Source organism: Lissotriton vulgaris, chromosome 7 (genome assembly GCF_964263255.1).
Source record: "Lissotriton vulgaris chromosome 7, aLisVul1.2, whole genome shotgun sequence".
Lineage (NCBI taxonomy): Eukaryota > Metazoa > Chordata > Amphibia > Caudata > Salamandridae > Lissotriton > Lissotriton vulgaris.
The window spans coordinates 606,618,929-606,645,486 of NC_141695.1; the positions used below are offsets into that span (position 1 = coordinate 606,618,929).

Below are 26,558 nucleotides of genomic sequence, written 5' to 3' on the forward strand. Positions count from 1 at the left end.
GTAGAGGCACACAAAGCATTTTGAACAAAGGTATTATACTCCTGCGGTATATTCCCAGCTGCGGATGATGCCACATTGGTATTTCACAAATAGGAAGCAGTTGAAATACCAGATGAGTACACATAATATGAGGCAATAGAAGTTCCTTTCACTTACCAAGAACATGCTATTTTGTTGAGGGCGCCCTCCCCAACACTTGAGTTGCAAGATCTTTTGAATCAAATGCTGATAGAAGACACGGAGGCAATTGAAACAGAGTGGAATTTCCCTATGGTTTTGGCCAAGAAAAATAATGGCTGCTTTGGATATATATATATATATATATATATATATATATATATATATATATATATATATATATATATACTTGAGAGCGCTTAATGAAAATATCATCGTTGACACCCTCCCCTGCCAAAGATAAATTATCGGTTTTCTATATTCAAAGGTGCCGCAGTGTTTTCCACTGAGGACTTACGTAATGCCTACCATCAGAAAAATTTGACAAAGAAGTCAAAACATTTGACCTGTGGTGTGCCCCAGTTCCAATGGATGCCATTCGGACTGGCATCAGTATCTTCTATTTTCCAGAGAGCCATGTAACATATATTCAGGGATATGGAGAATGAAGTAAAGTGCTTCCCGGATGATATCCTGGTATTTGTCAGAACGGAGAAGCACTTTAGGGCTCAGCAAGAGGTTTGCATGAAAGTAAGAGAAAAAGATATTTTTTTATGCGTCGTAAAATTTTAATTGTTTGAATCCCAGGTGGATTACTTGGTACATAACATATCTGTCAAAGGTGTAGTACCCAAAGAGAGTCTTGTGGATGCTATCAAACAACCACTAGCACCTGATGATAAAGATAACTTGATGTCCTTTATCAGGCTGTGGGAGGTTTGTGAAATATTTTGTCACGGTGATGGAATCGCTGAGGAAGTGGTTATGTAAGGATTGCGAGTGTGTGTGGGAAACGTATGGGAACTTGAGTGTATTTAGCAGCAAATAGTAAATGCACCTGCCTTTCAGCATTTTGTGGAAGGAAGGAAGTGTGTGATATCTGTGGATGCAAGTGCTTTCGGGCAGACAGCAGGTGGATCTGAGTGGGTGGTAGCGTATGCTTGTAAGGCATTAAATGAAGTGGAACGTACGTATTCAGTTATTGAACTGTGTGTGGGCTACAGATCCCTTTAGACATTTTGTGTGGGGAAATCATTTTGCTATTGTGAAAGATCACAAGCCCCTTATACCAATTTTGTCTCCAGCAGTTGAAAGAAATTCTACTGCCTGTATTGCCAGATTGTCCTCCAAGTTACATGAGTATAGTTTCAATATTAGTTTTGTGCTTGGCCAACTGAACCAAGCTGCAAATTCTCGCAAGGTTACCCTCCTGCGATGAAAGAGTGAAAATGAATGAGAGGGATTTTGGTGTGGTGACCAGTGTAACTGATGTATGAAGGTAATGCAGAAATGGACACCAGTGATATGCGGATTAGCGAATATTCTAAGGATGTAAACTCAATATGGTAAAAAAAATACCTTGTTAAACGGTGGCCCAGTATTAAAATTCTTGTAGGCCCCTTACATTGCTATGCGCAGGTTGCGTCTGAATTATCTGTGAATGGGGAAGTTCTGTTTCGTAATGACAAACTTATTCCACCAGTGAAATTGTGGAAGGGTCTCCTGGAATGGAGTCACCAGGGGGGAAAAAGGAATAAATGCATTAAAAAAAAAATCAAATGCCTGAATATTACTGGTGGCCGGGGATAGATGTTGATGCGGATTGTTTTGTGAGACAGTGCGATTTATGCAGAGCTGCAGGCAAAAATTCCAAGACCCAGATTCCACCTACGAAAGCAACGCCATGGCCAGACTGCGCATGGCAAAAGATCGGGTTCGACATTATGGGACTATTGGTGAACTTACCAGGCGAGATGAGGTTTGCAATAGTCCTTATAGACTATCATTTCATGTGGCCTGAGGTAAAGTTTGCAGAAATTGTAAGCACCAGTGCCATGATTGAATTTCTATGAAGTATTTAGTAGAGAAGGCTTCCCTGAAATTTGGTCATAGACAATAGTGTGCAATTTATTTCAAATGAGATGACACAGATAATGTACGTACAGCCTTATATGATCCACAATGCAACAATTTGGTGGAGCGATTGGTTATTTAAATGAAAGTGTACACTTGGTGGTGGGAAAGATTCCTTTAGCAAAATATTGTGGGCATATAGGATCCCATCCCACACAGTCACAGGATAATCCTCTTTTATGGTTTTGAAAGGGAGACAACCCACCTCATTAATCGGTCCATGTTGGTCCGAATGAACATGACGTATGTTATCAGAAGAAAGATCAGCGACAAGCAGATCACGTCAAAAAGACAATATGACGTGGCATATAAGGTCACTACTAGCAATAGAACTGTAGGTGACTGTGAGAATTAGATGGGGCAGAGGAATGAGTAAAGTTATGAGCAAATTCTTTAAACCCACCCAAGTGATCAAAACCAATTAGAGGAGTAATCACCCAAGATGTCAAATGTTGGAGTATGAAGAGGCTGTCTAAGTGCACTCTTAATGAGTGGAAAAATGCCCTTGAAATGCAGAAGTGGTACGGACCATGATTTTATAGGGGAACCTAGTAAAGACGGCAGCAGGTTGTTTGTCGAGAATTTGAGTGTAAATGAAAAGAGCTCGAAACCATGAAATAAGGCAATTGATGAGCCCATGAAAGAAGAAAGCTCTGTAGACTACGATAGCCCGGAAGCAGGTGGTAAAGACACAGAAGCCATGTGGTTGACAATTGCTTCTAAGTATAGAATTCCGTCAAGGAAAACATTGTTGGATGATCAAACTTAACTTTATTTGAATATTGTCAAGGAGGCAGATGCGTCATGTTTTAATACATGCGTACATATCACAGTATATCCTCTTTGTCCTACCTTTTCCTCTCTCATATTACCTTCTTCAAACCCTTTTCCCCTCCCGTATATCGAATAGTTACTGGGCTTGTGTCCTAAATGTTTATGTCATGAAGGTTCTATGGGTTGACAGTTGATTATTACTGTACGATGTGTGGAGATCAGAGGCTGAATAAAGACACTCCTACTACATGAGACATTTTGATGTTAAAAATGTAAAATCTGATTTTCATTTTGAGGTCTCGCGACCTATCAATGCGCATGCGCATTGAGCGGAACGAGATATAAAGGGGCTTAAACAGAGCTTACCTAGATCGGTCGATTCCATGCTGTGCCCGTGAAAAGCTCACTCAATGCGCATGTGCATTGCCATAAAAAGCGCGTGCACAGACATCAGCCTCCCTCCAACAGTCATCTCCCAGAATGCGCTGTGCCAACAAGCCTTTGAAGTGAAGCTTAGCTTCACTTCAAAGGTATCCGCTACCTCCGCCCCCTACTTCACACGTTTCTCGCATTTCTCCTCCCTCCCTCGCCCTTCAGCGTGCCTTCAGCCTCCATCCTTTCTTTCCCTCTTCCTGGTCTTTAATTTGTTTTCTTTGTTAGTGTTAGTCTTCCTTTTGCCTTTACGGTGTCGTGCATCTGAGCAACTACAGTGCGACTTTTACGTTTATTATTTCTCTTAAACTTTTACCGCGTTTGGGATTTTATTTTTGTGTGCATTTCTGGTGTCGGTATTTACTGTACATTTACGCTTATTTCCTATACACTTACTGTCTTAACTAATCCTGTACGTGTTCATGAACAGCTTGGTTGCTGCTGTTTTCCCCTAGGACTCTATTGCGGCACTCTCAGTTGCAAGGCGATAAACATAGCACATTCTGTCAGACCGGCATCGGAAGCCGCAGCCAAATGGATTTGTGTAGAGCAAACTGCAATCCCCCTACCCAACAACCCAGCTAGTCACTTGAACAACCTCGTGTAATACTCAATGCGTTTGTAGACGTACATGAAAACAAAAAGATTTGTTTCCAACTTAAATGTGCACCCATCAATTAAGCATTTCTTTTCGCAGTATTCGGAGAGAAAAAAATGTGTGTGCAATTTCTATGCTTTTGATTTCTTTCCCTCTCACTTCCTCAAAAGAGACCCCCTCCCCCAGTCTCCAACTGGATGACGTTGGTATTGAATTGCGAAAAGTTTCATCTGTGAATAGCAGACAAAAAAACCAGCATTTAATTACAGTGTTGGGGATTACCGCTGTTTACACCCAGAAAGACAGAAGATTAACGTGAGCGAAAATCGGTTCAAAAGTGCTATGATTATATAAATAAATGATATTGTAGCCCTCCACATGCAATATAATTTATTTATATAACACTGCATACCACTTACAGTGCCAAGGTCACAAGTTCCTCAGCCCCGGCGCTCTCTGGCCTGCTTTTCGCAGCCAATGCTTCTTTATGCTCTAGGCAGCCCAGGTTGTAACGTTCACAAAAGACTTGTTTTTTAAACACAGCACTTACAAACATAGACAGCATACACAAAAGCTTTCACAAAATACAGCATGAGAGAATTCTTCACACACACAGACACACACGCACTCACACAGAGACACACACACGCATGCACTTGCAAACAGACTCACATGCATGCACTCACATACACACACCCACATGCACACTCAGACACACACACGCACACGCACTCACACTCACATGAATACTCCCACTCAGACACACACGCACACAACTAGCGGCATCCAAGGAGTGTTATGTTTTCCCATCACAAGGAAAGCATGTGCAGCACATTTTCAGCCACATACGAGAAATATCACAAACTCTTGCGTAGGATGTATTTTTATGTTATTTTGTATGCTAAAGTACTCAGAAAATAGAAGAGTAATTAAATTCTTAGTTCCCCTAGAGCTTTGACAAGGACATTCTCTGCCTTTTCTAGGAGCAGTTAAATGTTTTTCTTCTTTGCCGCTATGCAACCACACAAATGGCCAAATAGCTGATGCCGCTTCACAATTAATTTGAAAAAAAACCTCTCCGTAAGTCAGGAGACAGGCAGGAAAGGCTACAAAAAGAAGGTAGCAAGCCTCACCTGGCAGCAGTGTATTAAGGGGAGCTATTTTTGGTTCATTAAAATGAGCGATCACGCACTAGTGGTCCGTGACCAGTTCTTTGCCTGGATAACCTTGATCCAGCTTTTGCCCATGACCAGGATTATGATGCATCAACCGTCTTGTTATTTTGCCACTAACTTTACCAATGAGTGGGCTACACTATGGTAACATCACTCTGTGTTTTATGTTATCTTGGATGTCAGAGAAACGACAGCCTTTCCCCTTTTAAACCAGCTGGCTTTATTGCCAAGCTTGTTTCCTTAGTATTGTGACAGCGGAGGTTCCTAAGTATTGAGGACTCCCCAAGGCTTTATGCAGCTCGGTTTCATGTAAGATGAGCGAGTGAGTGAATACTCCCACTCAGACACACACAACTAGCACAACTAGCGGCAGGCTGAAACACAAAGTAAATAATAAATAAAAAACAACAAGTAATCTTTATGACAGGGATTACACTGCCACTGACAAAGGTAAACAAAAGTTAGCTCAGGATCTGCAACACTGCATGTTCTTCTCTTCGCTCAAGTTTGACTTGCAACTGTGGGGAGGGGGCGGTGTATTCGCCAGAGCACTTCCAGCACATAATCTGGAAGCATAAATCACCCCGCCCTCCCTCTCCCCATTGTTCGGCTCCCATTTCCTGTAAAGTTCAATTCACAGTTTCTGTATTTTGTGGTCGCCTTTACATAGTGCATTACACAGTGAGTTACAGCCCTCAGTTCACGACAGGCGACACTGTTTCAAGCCGTTTTCAAACTTTCAAGCTTTATTACAAATCGCAAAAAAGATGTTAATATTTCACTTCTGTTCTTGGATTTTCATCACAATAAAAAACACGGAATATAATCTTCACAAAAGTTATTTACAAAAGTTTAAGCTATTGCCATTACAAATTAAATACATTATTTAACAATTATTTTAACAAAAAAAATAAAAGCCATTGTTATTTGTAATATTAATACATCTAAGCCACGTAAATAAAAAACATGTTGCATTACAAATGCTATAGGTGTCACATTTGCGAAAGTTATAACTATTGGCATTGTAAATGACATAGCTATTAATTTAGCTATTTTAACAAACACAAATAAAAAAAATGTAATTTATAAGACCAATAGCTCAAACTTTCCTAATGCGAGACCTATTGCATTTCCAATGCTTGTTTGATTAAGCTGTGCTTCATACATTTTCACCCCTGCCCTACTTTCAGCCTGGCTCTCTTTTTGACACAGCATCTGTATCAACATGAGTAAAGAATTGCAGGTTGGGACATTGTAGGCTGTGTAAACATGCAGAGTCAGCTTGCTCGAAGGTTTTCAGGTAATAGTTAATCCTCAAGTAAATTCTACTCAGAATAGCATATCTTGTTGTTCAGCCTTAAAACGTAGCAATTGCATAAGACACAGAGGCTGTTGAATCTTGCCTTGCCTCATTTGTGAGCTCTCTCCAAAGTTCCATTTACCTCTGGGCGTTCCTGGTTTGCGATCTTCCCTATAAAAGCCCATGTAACCATCGTTCAAGCGTGCTCTCTCATTGAGTAACTCCATGGTGCTCGTTGGATGGAGACCCATTCATGAATGATTAATAAATGACCGATTGTTTGATTTCGCTTCAGTGTCGGTTCCTCACTTGATAAGAACCTGTGACAATGTGGTGTGGCCCTGCACCAGTAGATTAGAATTAATCTGCTCCACAAATTGGCACCCGAACGAGAGGCCCCATCAAAGGCTTGCAGTCTGACAAAGGGAGGAGATCGGTTTGGTAAGACGAACTTTGCTGAGGGGCGCACCACCTGAAGAGATTAGAGTTGCTCGTGGTCCAAAGGTGATTTTTCAGCTCTCAGACCTTCCTGGTGGCTGCTGGCCTTGGTTGGGACCTTCGGACGGTCATTTTTGGATCAGGGAGGATCGACAAGTGGGAGTTGAAGACTAAACAGGAGGTAAATCTGTATTGAACCAGTTTCTTTGGATAGTATTTGCTTGGTTTGGTATTTGTCTGGTATGTGCTTGAAATTTTGAAACTTGCTATTTGTTTTGATTAACATTTTTTTTTACAGGTAAATGTGAGAATACTTTTCATTTCTCTCGGTTTATAAGTCTTTTATATCTTATATAACATGCATGTGTATAGCACCCTTTGGAAGTTTTGTTGCTGCTGCGATAAACAGAGCATTTTGGAAGCAAGTCAGCCGGCGCCACCAGAAGGTACGCCAAATTGAGATGTACATCAATATGCATTTGTCCCATCATGTATAATGCAATGTGAAACAAATACACAAAAGGGATCCCCAGTTACAATGGCCATTAGAGGGAACCATGGACCCTCACAACATCCAGTATTTAGAGAAAATAGTTTTTAAAGAAAGTTAGGCCAGCTATGTTTGACAGTTTGCGCATGTGGAGGAAAGAAGTGAAGGAGTGGCAGCTCAAGGCAGAGAAGGTACAACGGAAGCAGGAAAGGAAAACAGAGTACCAAAAGTATAAGGAATTGAAGGATAAGGAAGTTCAGGAGAAAAAAAGGAATGTTTAGATAGGGAGCATAGATTACTAACATCCAAAGAATATATAGATAGACCAACAGTAGCAGTTCAGGTCACCAAGAACATGTGGACTCAGTTATTGATGGGTTGTTGATAGAACGACCCTGCCCCCATGTGTACCCTTAACACCTCTTTCCCCATGACCACCAAATGTCACACACCCCCCCTTTGAACCACCGGCTCCCCCTCAGTTGTCTGCAGTTGCTCAGCTCCCTATTTTCCAACCAATACCGGTAAATCCCTTACCTCCCCCATCCCAGGCCACTGCACCCCCTTCACAGGCCACTGCCCCTGAAATGATTGATGATCCCGTACTGCCTGTATCTGTCTCCACCCCTTGAATTCTTTATTCTACTGCACCTTAGTTTCATAAGAAAACAATAAGGTTGACAGTACTGAAGTGGTTAAGTGGTTCAGAAATGGAAGTAGAAGAAATGTTAGATCAGATACAGGATTTTTCAGAGGGCGAACATTTTTGTCTGGTAAATAAGCTTTCTCGTCAACTTATAGTCCAATGGGTGATGACTACTGGACAGAATGGCCCAGATGATGTTAGAGCTATTAATCAAGTGTCAGATAGGGGCCTTCCCTGTAAGTAGAGTTAATACTGCCATAGCAACGATAATGGGATAAGATAATGAACTCTCTTCCTCTCCCCGAATAAGACCTATGAGGAAAGCTGGGCCACAGTTCATTCCTAAAAGAGGGAATGCAGATAATGATGACCCTAATAGTCCCAATGATATAGCCCTTTTTTGGTATAATTGGTTATATACGCCCGGGAAAAGGACGGATGTACTTACTTTAAAAGCCTCCTTACCAGACATACGGAAAAATCCTAAAGGGTTTTATGATGATGTACAGGCAGCCATTGATTACTTTATCATGACCTTAGCAGATATTGGTGCGTTTTTTGGTATGATCCTACCACCAGATGTGTGGCGACTTACCCGGAAACAGGATCAGGTTGTTGAGTTAGCAGGAGATTGGACTGCCATAATAGCAGCTGAAACAGATAGGAAGCCTGGTAAAAAAAATAACCAATCAACTCATACTGGACCTCCCGGGCAACACACTAACTTATATAAAGACAATCATTCTGGCATGAAAAATATATTGGACACTCCTTACTGCTTGTAAGCAAAAACAGGGAGAGGTCGTCCCCGATTTTTTTAGTCACTTTGAGGAAGTTTCCTCTAATGTATGTAATAGCCCGATTCTTCCTGTCTTTAAAAGATGGGATGGAATACAGGATAAAAGTTTATCAATTTGTGGTTGATTTGAGAGAAAGTAACAAGATAGTAGTCCCTCAATATCTTGTTGTTTCTTAGGTAAAGTTAATTCAACTGTGGGATTTTCTGGCATCCCCGTTTAAAGCCCTATTTCACAACAACTGAATGTTAGTTCAAGGGTCTCCAACATTTTCTTTAACAAAAGTCACTAGTGATGGAAAAGTGACCACCCCATCCAAGAGCATCCGTAGTATTCACATTGGCGCAATAGCCAGGGTTGTCAGCAGTAATGAAAAAGAAAAAAAAAAAGAAGAGGCTTTGACAATTTGAACTGAAATATTACACGGGTACTAGATACAAATAATAGCTGCAATACTCCCCTGCACCAAGATATAATTATCAGTAATAAAATATCTCGAACTGAAATAATAGCTGTAAGTAAATTTTTAAAATGTCAATTATTTTTCTATAGACATCAGTTTATGTGTTGTGAAAATACAAAAGAAATGTTGTCTTGAATGCATGAGTTTTGTTTTTTAAAATGCAGGTTGGACTGCACACAGGAGAGCTACTCACAGGAACCTGGTGATCTACTGGTAGCCCACGAGCCACTCATTGGAGACATAGCAATGCAGCAGAAGGTTGCAAACAGACTACAGTGAAATTATTGCATCACTTAGCCTCCTTGGGACTAAGTATCTCTTTTCCAATTACAGTATTGTCAACAGAAAGTTACCTATGTAGGTCTCCTCCTGTGAAAGAGGGGTAAGACTCTACACCAACATAGGATATAATTGGTGCAGAACTTGCAGAAACCACTGACTCAATCAAATATCTGTGCGTTTATTACCAAATTTTTCACTAATTACAAAACCCCTGCTTGCTTCACCATTAAAGCAGGTATGCATGCTGCTTCCTTGGACTAATCAGTGTGAAGCTGTCTTTTTGTAATTGAAAAAATGCTTTATGTAATGCTCCTGCTTTGGGTAAAACCGGATTATTACAAATGTGTGTATGCAAAAGAGTTGTAGCTTGGCACGGTCCCATGTAGGAAGGAATAAGTCATGCGCATATTTCTCCTCCACATTGGACCCCACTGCGATAAAGCAATCTGAAATGTATATTTAAGGTCACAATTTGACAGTTATGGCACCACATTTAGTGGATATCTAAAAAAAAGTATTCAGACCCAGCACCTGACCAGTGCGTTATTAACAGGGTATGAGTTGAAACATTTTGCTCCAAACATCACTCTGAAATGCTGTAACATTTTGAATCCAGCCACTGTACTTCCCCTTTCGGAGTCCCAACAAGACGAGAAACATGATTGCATATGTATTACTGAGAAGGAGACTAAGGGACGAATAGAGCAGACAGGTACCCGTATATCTGACCCACCAGGGGAACGGTCCATGGATGGTGCAGGTTACAAACTACCTAATGGCTCTAGTACAGCGGCCTATACAGTTACTCCCTTGAAATTTGTGGTTGAGTTATGTAAGATACAATAAATGTCAGAGCAATCTGTGGAGCTTACAGCTTTGACTAGAGCCTATAAATTAAGTAAAGGTTTGACTGTAAATATCAATATGTATATGCCTTTGGAGTTGCCCACTCATTCGAACAACTCTAAAAACAAAAGGGGGCTTTTTGACTTTGCATGGTGATTGGATACAGTGTGGGGAATGAATAGTAACGTTACTGGATACATTGATGTTACCAAAAAGAGTTGCTATTGTTAAATGTTTTGTTGACAAGAAAATTATAAGATGAGGTAATACAGGGAAATACTTTTGCCAATGAAACAGCTAAACGATCATCCTATTTAGAGTATAGTTTAATGTATATTGTAGGGACAGTTAGATGGACACTAGAAGTGACTATGTATAATCAGACTCTAGACTAATTCGGGAAGTACAGGAAGAAGCTACGGAGGAAGAGAAGGAACAGTGTAAAAGATATGGGTGTCAGGATGCAACAGGATGTTGGATAGATCTGTCAGGAGAGCAAAGATGAATGCTTCCAAATTGTTATGTGAAATGCTATTGTTACCATGGCACACAGTTCAGCCCACATTAGTGTTAAAGGAATAGTGGCCATGTCAGATAATGTATGATTCAATGATCTTTTAACTTGGGTAATTTTGATTTGGTTGACTGTGGTGAGACTATGGAGCCTGTTGAAGTCATCTATCCATGCCAACGTAATATACTCTAGCGATGAGGTGAAGGTCTCATGGCTTTGCCCATTGCAATGCATATAAAGAGGTGTAGAAATGTATAAAGAAGGTAGGTGGGGCATAGTCAACTGAGGGTGTGCCAGTCTATCTTTCTTGGACAGGGGAGTCGTATCCAGTCTACCATTAGTTCGCCATATCTTCTGACCAAAACAGATTTCTCTCGGATTCAAAGCTCTCACTCTCACTCTACAATCCCAGTGCTGCGGAACATATGTAGCAGTTTCCAGCAAATCGTTTTGAGAAAGGGCTCTTGGTAGGTAAATAATGAATGTAACCCAGTGGGATACATGGTTAGATAAGAGCCAGCAGGTAATTTGAGAGTAAGAATCATGTGCAGTGGGATAACAAGAGTAATCTCTTTAGTGCATTGTGGGTTTCCCATATACCTACCAGATCAATCAGTTAGATTACATGGAGCACTGCTTTTGTTCTCTTAGGAGATTAAATGTAATGCACTTATGATCTGTCCAATCTCTGATCTAGAAACAGGGAAGTTTCCTCCCCAAATCATATTTTCAATACCATGTCTACTACAGTTGAATAAATGGTCATCCCAAAATTCAAAATGGTCTATATTGGGATCATTGATGTTGACATCAGATAAAGGACTATATATAAAATTGGCTAATTAATAACAGTGATACCAAAGGGGACAGAGCGTTTGAGCAAGCAACCACTCAACCCCAGTCAACTGATCTGGGTTTAATCCATCATCATTCTTTAGCTCACTCCACCACCCCAGTTCAGACATGACCATATGCAAATCAGTCTGACCCTATGCCTCATGGGAACATTCCAGCCCGATCTGCCTAGCCATATCTTCTCTAGACTGGAAACAAGCAACCTGCTCACTTTGCCACTGGATTCAAGCTAGCCTGGCTGATGATGGCAGATTAGACAGAAACTGGTTCCAGGATACTTGTTTCTGGTGCTGAGTGATGCTGTCGCCTTCAGTGGTGCTGAGTGATGCTGTGGCCTTCAGTGGTGCTGAGGGATGCTGTGGCCTTCAGTGGTGCCGAGGGATGCTGTGGCCTTCAGTGGTGCCGAGGGATGCTGTGGCCTTCAGTGGTGCCGAGGGATGCTGTGGCCTTCAGTGGTGCTGAGGGATGCTGTGGCCTTCAGTGGTGCTGAGGGATGCTGTGGCCTTCAGTGGTGCTGAGGGATGCTGTGGCCTTCAGTGGTGCTGAGAGATGCTGTGGCCTTCAGTGGTGCTGAGGGATGCTGTGGCCATCAGTGGTGCTGAGGGATGCTGTGGCCTTCAGTGGTGCTGAGGGATGCTGTGGCCTTCAGTGGTGCTGAGGGATGCTGTGGCCTTCAGTGGTGCTGAGGGATGCTGTGGCCTTCAGTGGTGCTGAGGGATGCTGTGGCCTTCAGTGGTGCTGAGGGATGCTGTGGCCTTCAGTGGTGCTGAGGGATGCTGTGGCCTTCTGTGGCGCTGAGGGATGCTGTGGCGTTGAGGGGTGCTGTGGCGCTGAGGGGTGCTGTGGTGCTGAGGGGTGCTGTGGCGCTGAGGGGTGCTGTGGCGCCGAGGGGTGCTGTGGCGCTGAGGGGTGCTGTGGCGTGGTAATCTTTAAGAGTAAGTTGTCCGAACAAATGGACTAAAATATAGGGGATATGGAACGCGTATCGGGGAGAGTTATGTGCACCTATGTCTGATACGGACAGTGATGCTCAGGGCCAAAGACATCTGACTCAGTTGGAATGTAAAAATAGTTCAGTTATCTGTGGCTACGAACTAAAGAATCCTCACATTAACTTACCAAGCTAAATTAGCAAATAAGATGCACCATTTGATATGTGACAAAGAACTCTACACCCTGAAACGTATCACTACCCTTTCATCGCTGCCCCCTGTCAAGTATTGGAAATTACAGCTAAGTTAACGGAGAAGTACATCCCATGAGTCATAGATGTCTAGGTTATGTTATCACGTCTTGACTGCAATGAATGGGGCCTGATGCGATGATGCGAGGCACAGACTGGGGGGAGCGGGAGGTAGCGAGCGAGTGTGAGGGAAGGAGCATGGTGGTGTGCGAGGCGGATAGGGGTGGGGGGGCAGGTTTTGTCACTTCCTAAAGTATTCTGGTAGCACCTAGCCACGGGCTATTCTATAAATCTCACCTGGGAGCAACAGAAATGCTGCATGTATATACGGGGGAACAAGAAAGATGGGCTCCTGTCAGAATCCGCTGATTGCTGCAGCTTGCCCAGAGCGAAACGCATTGTAATACAAGTCGGATGGGGGCGGGCGCTTAGGCGGGGGGCGGGGGAGCGAGTGAGTGGGAGGGAACGAGCATGTGGGGTGTGAATGAGGCCAAGCGAGCGCCGTCACATGAACTGCATGTAATCCGCTTGGAATCCGCTTGGTCAAAGAGTTTGTTTCAACTACTATACACTCGCCTATTAATCCCTGCGGGATAGAATAGTCGAGACCTAAAAAAGCAACCCGGGTAAGGGAGGGGTGGGGGGGTGGGCTATCTCCACCGTAAAACTGCGAAATAGGTTATTTCTGCACTCAAAACCCCAAAACAGACACTTTTCGGAAATCCCTCAAAACATGGAAGTTTACAAATTCCCAGCTTCAAGTAATATCCCAATAAGCCTCAGTCCCATTTCAGTTTATTGCAGTCCAATTTTTCTCCGTCTCACTAGCGCCAAGACGCCTATGGGCAGTTGTGGGTTTAAGAATTTTCCTTCATTCTATGGGCGAGCAGAACTCGGGGACTAAGGTCCTCACCCACCCTTGATCCATGGGGCGCACGGCCAGATCCGCTCGAAGCAGTAGACTCGCTCTCCTCTGTGTCAGTTATTCACTTCAGGGTGGGGCACAAGCACGCTTGATGTTAGGGGGCTGCAAATGTTCCAGCTTGGAATCGTTGGTAATAAGATCTGCAGGCTGATTCAGAAGACATCACCAGTACCAAACAGCGAATGCTGGGTTAGTGCTAGCAGAGTAGTCTCAGGAAATTCATCTGCTGACTGCAATTTACAGGTGCATCAGCACCACAGCAGGTCTGCTAGTCCTCTGTCAGGAGTAGCTAAGAACTCCCAGAACTAAGATGTGGCCTCCACTCAGTGCTGGCCTGTGTCAAAGTTGGGCTTTGAGGCAGGTAAAATGCTGTGATGTATGTTTAAAGATGGAAAAATGACAAACATTAATACTGTAAGGTCAGAGAGACTGGATTATGTGGGCATCTTGGTTAGTGGCTTGGCCACATCCCACTTCCTGGGATGTGTGTGACAAATGACCTTTTCCTAGAGTACATACCTGTTCACCTCTTCATTTAAAGTGGCTGTTCAGTTAGGCAGCATCATTAGATGAATGTATGGCTTGGTTATAATATTGCTGTCTGTAGTTTATTAAGATTAGATGTTCTTAATGGTGGATATCGAAAAGAGTGAGATTACTATAGATGTGCTACTAAGCTGGCACCACTTAGCCAACTCCATGGCTTTCGTGCCTGACTGTCCACAAGATTATGCCAAACACAAACTACTGGTGTGAGAAATTAGAAATATATGTTATCATACCTAGTAATTGGGAACTCGCCAGTATATGGTGGCCTTACGGATTTTATTAACTGACACATCCTCCCCCATAGTTTGTGCTGTGTCTAAATTTTTAAAATGGGCATGGTTGAACCGCTTAAAAAGACTGTCTATATCAATTTAATCCATTTTTAATTAACTTATTTGTGTTCAAACTGAAAGTTTTTATCTGTCCTGTTCTTAAACTGTACAGTCTTTTACGATGTGCTGTTTTATATATTTTTGTAATGCTTTTATGATATTTGCATATCGAAATAAAGCTATCAACCAACCATACCTAGTTTGGTGTGACTAAAGAAAAAGCAATTCATAGCCAACTACATGGCTTTGGTGGTATGTAACTTGTACATACTTTCAAGGAGAACGTTGGATGGCAAAATGAGAAACAAATAAAGGTAGACTAAAACGGAGCAGGTTAGAAATTTACAAACTTTATCAGAGGCCTGAGCAGAAGTCGGAGTCTCAGAATTATAACTCCCCAGTGGATAGCAACAATAACTTTTCAACCCAGCTTCTAGTTGGCGCTGACCTAGAAAACAACAGTTATGAAATTTACAATGATATTACTGTCACTGTAAAATCTAGTGGTCACTTGCACTTCAAAAAGGGCATGAGTAACTGAGACTATGGCTATTGCTAAGAAGAACGAGACACTCCATGCAGTCACCACCACAATTCATAACCATGCTGGTTGAAAATTTTCCCCACTCTGACAACTTTCATGGGGTTCAGGACCCTACTATTACTTTGTGCCCTCTTCTATTAGATTCACAGTAATCTATGGTGTTTATGCGGGCTGGGAGTGCTGTGACACACAAACACAAAACTAACCATGCTTTTAAGGTTCCCAGACACATTTAAAAAGAGCATTGTCAGGGCACTATCCCAAGTACCTTCAGATCACCAGCCTCAGGTTTCTCAGTCACAGAATCTTCCTCTTCCTACAAGACAAGAATGTAGAAGATTAAGCCCTTGAGAGTGCAGGCTCTGGCAGTTTGCACATGCACAGCAAGGGGCTTTGGTTTGGTAACTGAATCTGGGTCGCCCTCTGGCCATGCTGGCATTGGAGTGCACCTATTCATAAATTGCAGAACCTAGTTTCGGGAAAGCGGAGAGTTGGAAGACTTCTTAAGTCATGGTTAAAAAAAAAAGTCTATTTCCACACTATTATATCCTTATAGGCCACCATAGCGGGCTATACCGGCTATTAAAGACCCGCTCCAGCGTTTAACAAGGGAGAGGGACTTTAATAGCTGGTATAGCCCAGCTACGAAGGGCTATAAGGCTATTAGAACATTCTGCCACTAGAGGGTAGAATGTTCTAACAAATAAAAGAAAGGCATCTCGGAGCCCGAGGGGGTTTAAATCCCCTAGAACTCCGAGAGGCCTTTGGTCACAGCAATAGCTGTGAACAAAAGCAACATTGGAATTTTGCTCGGCGGGCCTTTACCGGCCCGTAGAAGCACAGAGCACTCCACGGTATTCAATGGAGTTTTTCACATTCCAATGTTCTAATATAACCTTATACCCCGCCGTAGCGAGCTATACCGGCTATTAAAGGTCCGCTCCCACGTTAAAGCCCCGAGCCGAAGGCGAGGGACTTTAACAAGGGACCGGAACTTTAATAGCCAGTATAGCCCTGCTACGAAGGTCTATTAGACCATTCTGCCACTAGAGGGTAGAATGTTCTAACAAATAAAACAAAGGCCTCTCGAAGCTCGAGGGGATTTAAATCCCCTCGAGCTCCGAGAGGCCTTTGTAAAACATTGGAATGTTGCTTTGTGGGCCTTTACCGTCCCGTAGAAGCATGGAGCACTCCATTGTCTAAAATGGAGCTCCCGACATTTGTGTTACAATGACCAGGTCATGAACAAAACATTATCACTAAAGGAACATCATAAGAAAATACTTGGGAATGATGAAGATACCAAATTATCATACGGATGCCTAGCATTCAGTGCACAGGGGGTAACTAAAACAACCAAGCATGATTTCAGGGGACGAAATCAGACTTGGATACTCTATATGCAAGCAGCAGGACCAAACCAAAGTGTAGGAAATTCCCAGCATGCCTAACATTCACATAAGGGGCAAGGACACAGAGGTAAACCACTTTTACCACAAATCTTTCTCCCCGCAGGGAATCACAACACGGTCGTTACAACAACCATTTTGTGATTCCGCATACCATTACTCCGCAAGTCGGAACAACGACTTGCGGAGGGGAAGAAGGTGTTGGATTTAAAATCCTGTTTAACAATGGAGGGTTGTGGCTCTGAGCAGTAAGGCGGAGCACAAAACTCTAAACAACCAAAGACAATTGTCAGTACTGCTTTTTATTTTACACTTATTCCTGTATGCAAATGTGTGGATCAACCATCAAACCATTTCAAGTTTATTAATTGCTTTTATTTCAATTGATTTGAGAACTAATTGTTTAACACATGAGAAAAATTCACTAATACATCATTATATCTCTATACACCATACATATGTACAATTTACATGAAATAGCCTAAATTTACACGCCTAACATTCATATGAACGACTTTACAAAGAAAAAGAAAAGAAATTCAAACACCTTTCATTCACACACACTCCTCATACCAAACAATATTGCACTAAATGTAATGTAATGTAATGTATTGGCATTTATATAGCGCACTACTTACCCGTAGGGTCCCAAGGCGCTTCGACCGCTGCGAAACCCTTCCTGGCTTCCCTGAGAGATGGTCCCTTAATGGGTATCTCCAGGGTGAGACCAGGCATCCCCGGCGGTCTGGTGGGGCCGTTAGTGAAGATGAGGCAAGCTAATGCCCAGAGTTGCTGAGTGTGATCGCTGATCAGAGTGGGCACCGAGGCGAGAGAATTATCGAGTCCGCTGACCCTGGTCCAGAAACCTGCCGCGCCGGGAATCGAACCCTGGTCCCGGGCCGTCCTCTGCTCTCGGGTCTGCCGCCTCTAACCAGTGAGCCACACTACTAAATGAAAACACAAAATCTCCTTATATATACACATTTCTTTTTTGTTTTTTCTATTTGACGAATTTGCTTATTTACAACAACATCAATTAGTTGTTTCAGAGCCAGTTGTTATAGGCAATCTGTTTGGAAAGCCATGGTCTACGCGTTTCGAACCCTATTACTCCAGGTTCTCATCAGGACCAAACTCACTAAAAAAACCAATGAAAGGATAACGTCACTAATTTATTACTGATTCAAACTTCTATCTCTCTAAGCAGCCACCTTTAGCTAAACCTCCTTACCTTGCTTCCAAGCAAGCCTTGAAACTAGTATTTTTTCTGTTGTTGCCCAGACCAATCTCTGCATAATCCACATGTAAAAAATGAGAATAATAAATAAATCAAAAAATCGTCCTCTATATCTACTTTTAGTGCTCTTGTTTGCGCTATCCGACTTATATTCAAAAAGGTGTATTACAGCTCTGCACAGGTAGCGTTCTCCAATGTATTCCTGCCACAGCCTAGTGAAAGCTGATATCCTAAAAAACGAGGAGCGTCTTAGTTGCCTTTATGTTTGATTTATGGCATGGCAGCGTGTTGAGAATATGTTAATTCTTACCTCCCACTTGATCGCAGTTCACATGGGCCCCAGGCTTCGCGTTGTGAATCCGCGAGGAGCTGAAAGAGAATGTGGGGGTTAATGAGACGCCTAATGGATCATTCCCAGCCAGCGGACACCCATAAACTTGGACTACACTTCCTAGACTCGCTACAAGTTTTCATTGCCTTAAGTAAACAGGAAGCGACCCGGAACTACTTGGACGCTTTCCGTAACGCTGAGACGGGAGATTGACATTTGAGAATCTGCACAATAGGGTAAGTCAGGTTGCTACCTGAACCACGCTAGGGATCTGGCAACTAACAGAATGATCCATTAGGTGTCTCATGACCCCCTGCATTCTCTTTCAGCTTCTCGCTATCTCACAACGCGAAGCCTGGCCCCCCGCCCATGTGAACTGCGATCAAGTGGGAGGTAAGAATTAACGTATTCTCAACACGCTGCCATGCCATAAATCAAACAAAGGCAGAAAGGCAACTAAGACGCTCCTTCGTTCGTTTATTAGGACATCAGCTTTCACTAGGCTGTGGCAGGAATACATTGGACAACGCTACCTGTGCAGAGCTGTAATACACCTTTTTGAATATAAGTCGGATAGCGCAAACAAGAACACTACAAATAGATATGTAGAGGACGATTTTTTGATTTATTTATTATTCTCATTTTTTACATGTGGATTATGCAGAGATTGGTCTGGGCAACAGAAAAAATACTAGATTCAAGGCTTGCTTGGAAGCAAGGTAAGGAGGTTTAGCTAAAGGTGGCTGCTTAGAGAGATAGAAGTTTGAATCAGTAATAAATTAGTGACGTTATCCTTTCATTGGTTTTTTCAGCGAGTTTGGTCCTGATGAGAACCTGAAGTAATAGGGTTCGAAACGCATAGACCATGCATTGCCAAACAGATTGCCTATAACAACTGGCTCTGAAACAACTAATTGATGTTATTACAAATAAGCAAATTTGTCAAATAGAAAAAAAACAAAAAAAGAAATGTATATATAAGGAGATTTTGTGTTTTCATTTAGTACAATATTGTTTGGTATGATGAGTATGTGTGTGAATGAAAGGTGTTAGAATTTCTTTTCTTTTTCTTTGTAAAGTCGTTCATATGAATGTTGTCAGGCGTGTACATTTAGGCTATTTCATGTAAATTGTACATATGTATGGTGTATAGATATATAATGATGTATTAGTGAATTTTTCTCATGTGTTAAACAATTCGTTCTCAAATCAATTGAAATAAGAGTAATTAATAAGCTTAAAATGGTTTTGTTGGCTGATCCACACATTTGCATACAGGACTAAGTGTAAAATAAAAAACAGTACTGCCAATTGTCTTTGGTTGTTTGGATTTAAAATCCAACACCTTCCCTACTGTCCGCACAGACTGGAGTTGGAATAGTAAATTATACTATTCCAACATCCAGCGCCCCCCTCCACAAATTGCCGTTCCGACTCGTGGAGTAATGGTATGCGGAATCACAATGCAGTCATTGTAACGACCGCGTTGTGATTCTCTGCGGGGAGAAATACAGCGGGATAATGTCAAGTTGATTCAAACGGGTCTGAACTTTTGTTGTCGTTTGTCCCAGTCCAGTGTAGAAAGACCACATGGGAATTTGATCTTGCAAACTATTTGCAATAGTAGAATCCTTTACGCTTAAGAGCTTGGCAATTTAGGCATGATATATTTGACACCTTTAATGGCACTGATCCACTGAACAAAACTGCCTAAACAGCTGATTATTACTGGAGGAAAAGCCCTAGAAAACAACAAGGAGCAGCTAATTCCAGGACAGAAGGAAACATGAAGTTGTCTGTAGAAAATCTACAACAGCACCTTCATAGCGTGCCATACTCAATACTGTAGCATTGTATGGCACTGCTACAATATTGGCTTCATTTGTTACTCTGGCTCCATTCTACTACTTATGGAACAGCATCATTTTAAATCACAAATGTGGGTCAAATACTGTTACAATATTAGCATTACGTAAATATGCGTGTGGCTCTGAATGATTTTATTGATAAGCAGATAATGCCACAGTACAAGTACCTTGTAAAATAATATTCACTTTATATAGAGCTAATCAATTTGAGGAAGGCATACACTCAAAGTGGTAACCCATCTCTATCCACTCAGAGTGACAGAAATTACCATGCTGCACTAGCTAGATGAAGCAGCCTAACCTCACTCTAAACCATACTGCACTAACAGCAATACTAGATTAGCAGTTCTCACTCCAAACTAGTACACTGTAAGATCAACAGCTTCATACCGACCACAGGTAAGCAGTAAATGTGGGAGTACTTTAACTATTTTATTATAATTCATCTGGAGTGCTCTAAATTTAGTGACCAAACACAGCTAAAATGCCTCAATTAGTTTGCATCAAGTCCACAAAAGAAACCTCAGGAAAGCGAAGAAAGATACCAAAAGACCACACAAAACAAACCATTGCTCCCAGGCCAAACCAGGTCAGGCCTTAAGATAGGAGCCTAATATCTCCTTTCAGAATAATGCAATTATGCCAAATTGTAATTACCCATGTATGGCAGCACTTCTTCAGACCAGAGTAGCAAAGTAGCGACTGTCTGCAGTGTGTGGCTTGGGCAGGGAGCAGAAAAGGTAGAAAGCCACATCTATGTCATTCTCACCTTTCTCAGACATGCAAAATACGTAAATACTGAGTGACATACTGTCCAGCAACTGAGTACTGTCTGCTGCAGTGCACTCACAGTGTAGCATTTAGCACCCTGTTGCTTGCTGTCAGGTCTAAAGCAGCGGTGAGAACTGCCCACCACTCCCAACAAAACCCTCCTTCATCTGAATATATTTTACACCCTCTTTTAAAAGATGCAAATCAGTTTGACTATCACCTAAGACTTACAACGAATGCTCAATAAAAAAGAAAAGTGTGTGCGTGTCTGCGTGTGGCGGAGGAGGGGGAGAGGGGGCACCACCAACTGCCCTCTTATCCGATTATGTGCCAACCACTGTCCAGCCATGAACTCTCTCTCTCCACGGGGCACCCAGACCTTCAACAAAAAATTCACCACAAGATTCCAATGAGAGGAGGGTGTCGTTTATAGGGATAAGTCCATAGACTAGGGGCAGTGCTCTGAAACCTGGTACTACCTGAGCAACCATTTATACCCTCTCTTCAAACACAAATATATCCAACCATGTTCATGTGCCATAGAGGATGAAAACCATCTAATGGCCTACACCCAGGCAGAACCTTCACAAGTGGGCAGGAACCTACTCTGTGAACTATTTTCCAGCTCACAATAAGTGATTGTGTGAAAAAGTAATGATGTTGGGCGACACACAATAGTATCATATGGAATGGCAGGTCGGAGAAAGTGCAAGATTTGTAGGGAGAATGCTTATGTCAGCTGCAGCGGTACAAAAGGGGGTGGTGATGGACGGAGCATCTGAACCAATCAAACACTGACACCCAGTCAACAGATCTGGGTTTAATCCATCACCGTTCTTTAGCCCACTCTGCCACCCCAGTTCAGACATGACCATATGCAAATCAGTCTGACCCTGTGCTTCATGGGAACAGTCCAGCCCGAACTGCCAGGACCATGCCATCCCTGGACTGGAAACAAGCTTCCTAGGACCGGTTTCTGGCATTACAGCAGTCTTTAGCCAGGCTTGCTTGAATCCAGTGGCAAAGTGAGTAAGGGACTCTCGTCTGAGCATACCCTGCCAACTTATGGCGAACAAAGCGGTACAAAAGGGGGTGTCCCGTGTCCCATGCTCTCCACACCACTGGAGCCAAGCTTTCCTGGCTGATGACGGCTGATAGCCAGAAACCGGTCCTAGGATGCTTGATTCTGGTCCAGGGAAGATATGGCTTGGCAGTTCGAGCTGGACTATTCCCATGAGGCACAGGGTCAAGGCTGATTTGCATATGGCCATGTCTGAACTGGGGTGGTGTGGAGTGCAAAAAAACGATGGATTTAGGCCCAGATCTCTGTACTGGGGTGAATGTATGACATTGCTCTGCATTCTGTCCATCAACTGTTGTTTTTGCATATGTCAGCTGCAGGGCAGGTCCCTGTAGATCAGTGCAGCTTTTTTTAGGTTAAGAAGTCATGAGCACCGATTCCCAATATTAGTGTAGTATGAAATGTCACCTCCTATATACAAATTTTATAATAATGTGAGTCGGAAAGGGATGGAAAAGGTGGAATTTCGCTGCTAGACCACTGGAGTTGCATGGTGTTCTGAAGGCCTCTATGTTTGTATCTGTCTAACACTGGGGAATTTCCTTCTCTGTATCAAAGGAACAGGCACCTAATCCACTAAAGAAATATGAATTCGTGCAACCAAAGGAAACGGGATAGGTCATCAATTATAACTTCTTACATTTTGGCAGACTTCCTAAATGTCTATTTGCCAGGAGATACAAGTTTCACCCCAGAAAAAGGAATGCATTTTTTTGGCCTGGATTAAGTATGAACTCTACACAAGTTTGCTAATTGACAGACCACTAAACTAAAAATTATCACTTTGAGCTACACAAAAAAAAAACATTGCTTCAAGAGGGAGGTGGCATGAATGCTGGTCTAAAGCAGTGGTCAAATAGACTCATGCCATTGGAAACAATGTGTATAGTACTTTTGGAACTTTTGCTGCAAGCATATACCCTCCAGTACATGCTTTTAGCACACACAATGTATGCTACATGCTTATTAGCACTGTAGTTACATTTCAATAAAATGCTAACGCTCAACGTTTTCCTCTGGAATGGGTGTTGCACGAAATGAGGAGGATGGCTAACAGTTTGAAAGATTTCTACAGGAAGGGGAGAAAAACATTGGAATGGAAATTAAAAAAGATCTTAAGAGAGAGCCAAAAAATAACTACACCCTCAGTAAACTGTGGTGATGGGCTGCATACATTCAATTAGGTTTGCTTCTTTACACATGTACAAAAACCCAGAGCTAAATACAACTGTATCAAGAACTCACCAAAGCACCCTGTAGAAGAGAAGTAATACTTCTTTTACTGCCAGCCTAAATGTTCTCAGATGATGCACTCAGCGCATTGCTGAGCGCCCATACTGCCCACAATGCTGTGGTATTTCTGTGCTCAAGGTCACCCACATGTGTGCACTTAAGAGCTTACTGGAGTGCCAGACATACAGGGAGGCAGCAGGACTCTGGAATCCAGGCCAGAAGGAAGGCTGTCAAACTAGGGTTTTTTCTTTATTCATCAAATACATGGCATGACTTTCTGGCAGGGGCATGGACAACGCTTTTAACCAGCGCTCCTCAAAATGGTGGCCTGTCAAAAAAAAAAAAAATATTCAAGATTTCCAAGCCAGTACCGCCTTTTCCTATGATGTCAGTTCCTGATTAAATCACATACAAGTGAGAGGACATTCGAAGAAGCTATATCACAACGTATCTTTTTGCCACTTTTCGTTACATTCCTAGCCCACTTGTGTTGGACTTGGCCCTTAGGGCAGGTTCACCCCTAGACTTTTTGCCTTATGTGTGACCCTGTGTCAGTGATTTTTGGGTCTCTGCGCACTTTCCCCTGAGTCCCAGAGTGAAAGTGCGTGCGTGTAGTATGGCTGGCCTGCCCTCCCATAGGAATGCATGGGGAATGTGTGTGTCCCTGGTAGTTCCTGATGCGTGGGGAGTGTAGGCTCGAGTTTAGTATGTGTAAACTCGTGAGAGTGAATGCTGCAAGATGGTGTCTGCGGCATGTATGTGTCTAGAAGGGAAGTGCTACTTCTGGACATTGAGATGTGTGCAGTGAGGGTGCTGGAGCGTGATTGGCTGGAGCTAGCTGGCATGCCAGGCTCCAGGAAGTCTGGATGGGTCTGCCCGGTGGTGAGTGGGAGATTAGCATGAGTGATGTGTGGGAGGAGTGTACCTGTGTCCTGGATGGGCTGGGTTTTCCCCAAACAATGCTGGCTCCGCCCCCCTGTGGTGTGTCTAACGACCCTAGCCTCCCCAGTGAAAGAAATGGGTGGTTGGGCCATCAAGAGTGCTCCAGAACCAGCTGCGACTGGTTTTCCCCCCACCCTGCACCCTGAAACAAAGGATTTGTTAGTATAAGAAGGGGCTGTGTCCCCTTAGAAAATGTTCTGCTTTTGGATCCTGCCGGAGGGGGCTATTGCTGCTGCTGGGGCCAGGAGGACCGCCACTTGGGGTGTCTCCCTGCCTGGAGACCCAGTGTGCTGGCTCTGGCCCAGCCTTGCCCCCCTGCCTGCCTCCAGCCCCTGCTGGAGCCTTGTCCTGTCCTCCAGTGCTGGGGAGCACTGAGGATTCCTTGCCTACAGCCTGAGAGCGCTGCTCTCTGCCCTTCAGCGCTGGGAGCGTTGAAATCGCCTGCCTAGCGCTTGAAAGCGCTGGATTTTGGCCATAGCGCTGTGAGCGCTGTATTCTGTCCTGGAGGCGCTTGGGAGCGCCTGCCCTTCGTTACTAGCGCTGCTAGCGCTGGGTGTGCACAGCCGGTGCCCACCCGGCATCTGACTGCCCCGTGTGGCGAGTTGGCGGCGCGGGTGCCACCCCGCTCATTGCCGCTTTCATTGTGCCCAGGTCCGTGATTTATTGCCACGAGGAAGCCACTTCTCGGATGGGAGCCCGCCTGCCTGCCTAAAAGCGAGCCGCCGCGCTGCCCGCGGCGACTCGGAAGTGGTGAGGCGGCCGACCAATCACAGCGCGGCCCCGGAGAGGCCGATCGGAAGTCCCGCCCCACTGCCGCGACCCGGAAGTCAGGCAGGCCAGGGGCAAGACAGAGAGGCAACCGGAAGCGGACGGGAGGCCACCCCGCGCTCCGGTGAAGAGAGAAGCCGGCGTCTTCCCGTTTCCTCCCCAGGCTCCCAAAGTGAGGGAGAGCCCAGGGAGAAGTGTCCAGAGAGCCCCGAGGAGCAGGAGCTCTCGAGGAGCAGAGCCTGCCGCGTCGTGCCTGGAGCCCCGGGACGAGAGGAGAGGAGCCCCGCCCGCGGCCCAGCTGATCAGCCGGTGAGTGCGAGGGCGGGTTCGGTGTGTCCTGCGAGCGGCCCCATTGAGGGAGGGCCGCTCCACTGAGAGGAGCCCGTTCTGTGTTCTGTGAGCCCGAGAGGCTCTGGGGGCATTTTCTTGTGTCCTGAGTCCCCCGTGAGGGACTCCCAGACCCCGCAGTTGCTACCGAGCCCCGAGAGGCTCGTGGCCCCCCCCCCGGGTGACCCTTGGCTCTAGGTCCCCCGTGAGGCAGCCCCACAGCCCAGTGAGGCTGCACCTTTTTGGTTTTGAGCCCTGAGAGGCTCGAGGTGGCAGATTGCTTGTTGAGCCCTGAGAGGCTCTGAGAGGGTCATTCGCTTTGAGAGTCCAGTGAGGCTCCGCAGTGCCACAATGGTGGTTCTTGAGCCCAGAGAGGCTCCAACTTTGCCCTAACTTTCCCTGCACCAGTTGCCCAGCACTTTGTGGGCAACTGCTACGTTTAGGCCCTGACATTGGGACACAGGGACTGTCACAGGTGATGACTGATTTAAGTTTTGCGCAATGTTATTGCTACACCTCTGAATGTTAATGCATCATGTGTTTGGTTTTTACACCCCTACAGGTATTGTGATGTGTAGGTGGTTGTTTTCTCCCTAGTACAGGTGGTGCTAGTGAGGTCCTGTTACCAGTGATTACTGGTTGTGTGCTCTATGTTTATATTGTGTGCTACACTGATTTTACTTTCTAAAGTGCTATTTCTGAAAGTATTGCTTCTAAAAGTGCTGATACCCTTGACAGTGGTCCAAGTGGCCCTGTCCTGTACAAATATCCCTTGTAAATTCCGCCCGTGCCTGTTGGCACAGTGTAACAAGATGTGTGTTTTATCTGATGTATATTTATTATAATACAAAGGCTATTTTTATATAACCTTGTGTGGAGTTTTCCTTTGTGGTGGGCCTTTGGTTGTTGTTGCTGGGGTGCGTGCGCAAATACTTAACTTACATCGCCTCCAAGTTTAGCCTTGACTGCTCGCGCCACGTTACCTAGAGGGCGAGTGGGGGTTACCTTGGTGTGTGACTCCCCTGCCCTGACCTTGGGAATGGTGATCCCTGACTGACCTCGACGCGAGTCTTGGCCAGCCAGGGTCCCGTTTCTAACAACTTGCTACTACTTTTGTCACAGATTTTTGCTTCTGGCAATTGAATCTTCTTCTGAATTCTTCGCTTGGAATTCTTGCTTGTCTCCTTTTCCCTTCCTGGTATGAGAATGAGCTTGTTGCGTATGTCTTCAGTATTAACAGTAATCTTTATTCAAGAGCTACAGATATCTATGGTAGTTTATTGCTAAATGGCACCCTTTTAATGAGACACTTTACAGCTTTCAAATGTACTATTCTGTGCAGAGTGGCACGGCGCTA

The 26,558-nt window shown here is 43.9% G+C and overlaps 1 protein-coding gene across 2 annotated transcripts in view; it reads right to left on the bottom strand.

Annotated features, from left to right (window-relative positions):
* The window catches only part of SAP30BP (SAP30 binding protein), a 323,666-nt gene that overhangs the window by 187,982 nt on the left and 109,126 nt on the right, over positions 1 to 26,558 (bottom strand). The window contains exon 3 of one of the 2 annotated variants that reach the window (XM_086930745.1): positions 15,503 to 15,550. The exons of the other annotated variant lie outside the window; for it this stretch is intronic. Within the exon in view, the coding sequence (XP_086786871.1) occupies positions 15,503 to 15,550 (48 nt within the window). The remainder of the gene's footprint in view (positions 1 to 15,502; positions 15,551 to 26,558) is intronic. 2 annotated transcript variants of the gene reach the window in all.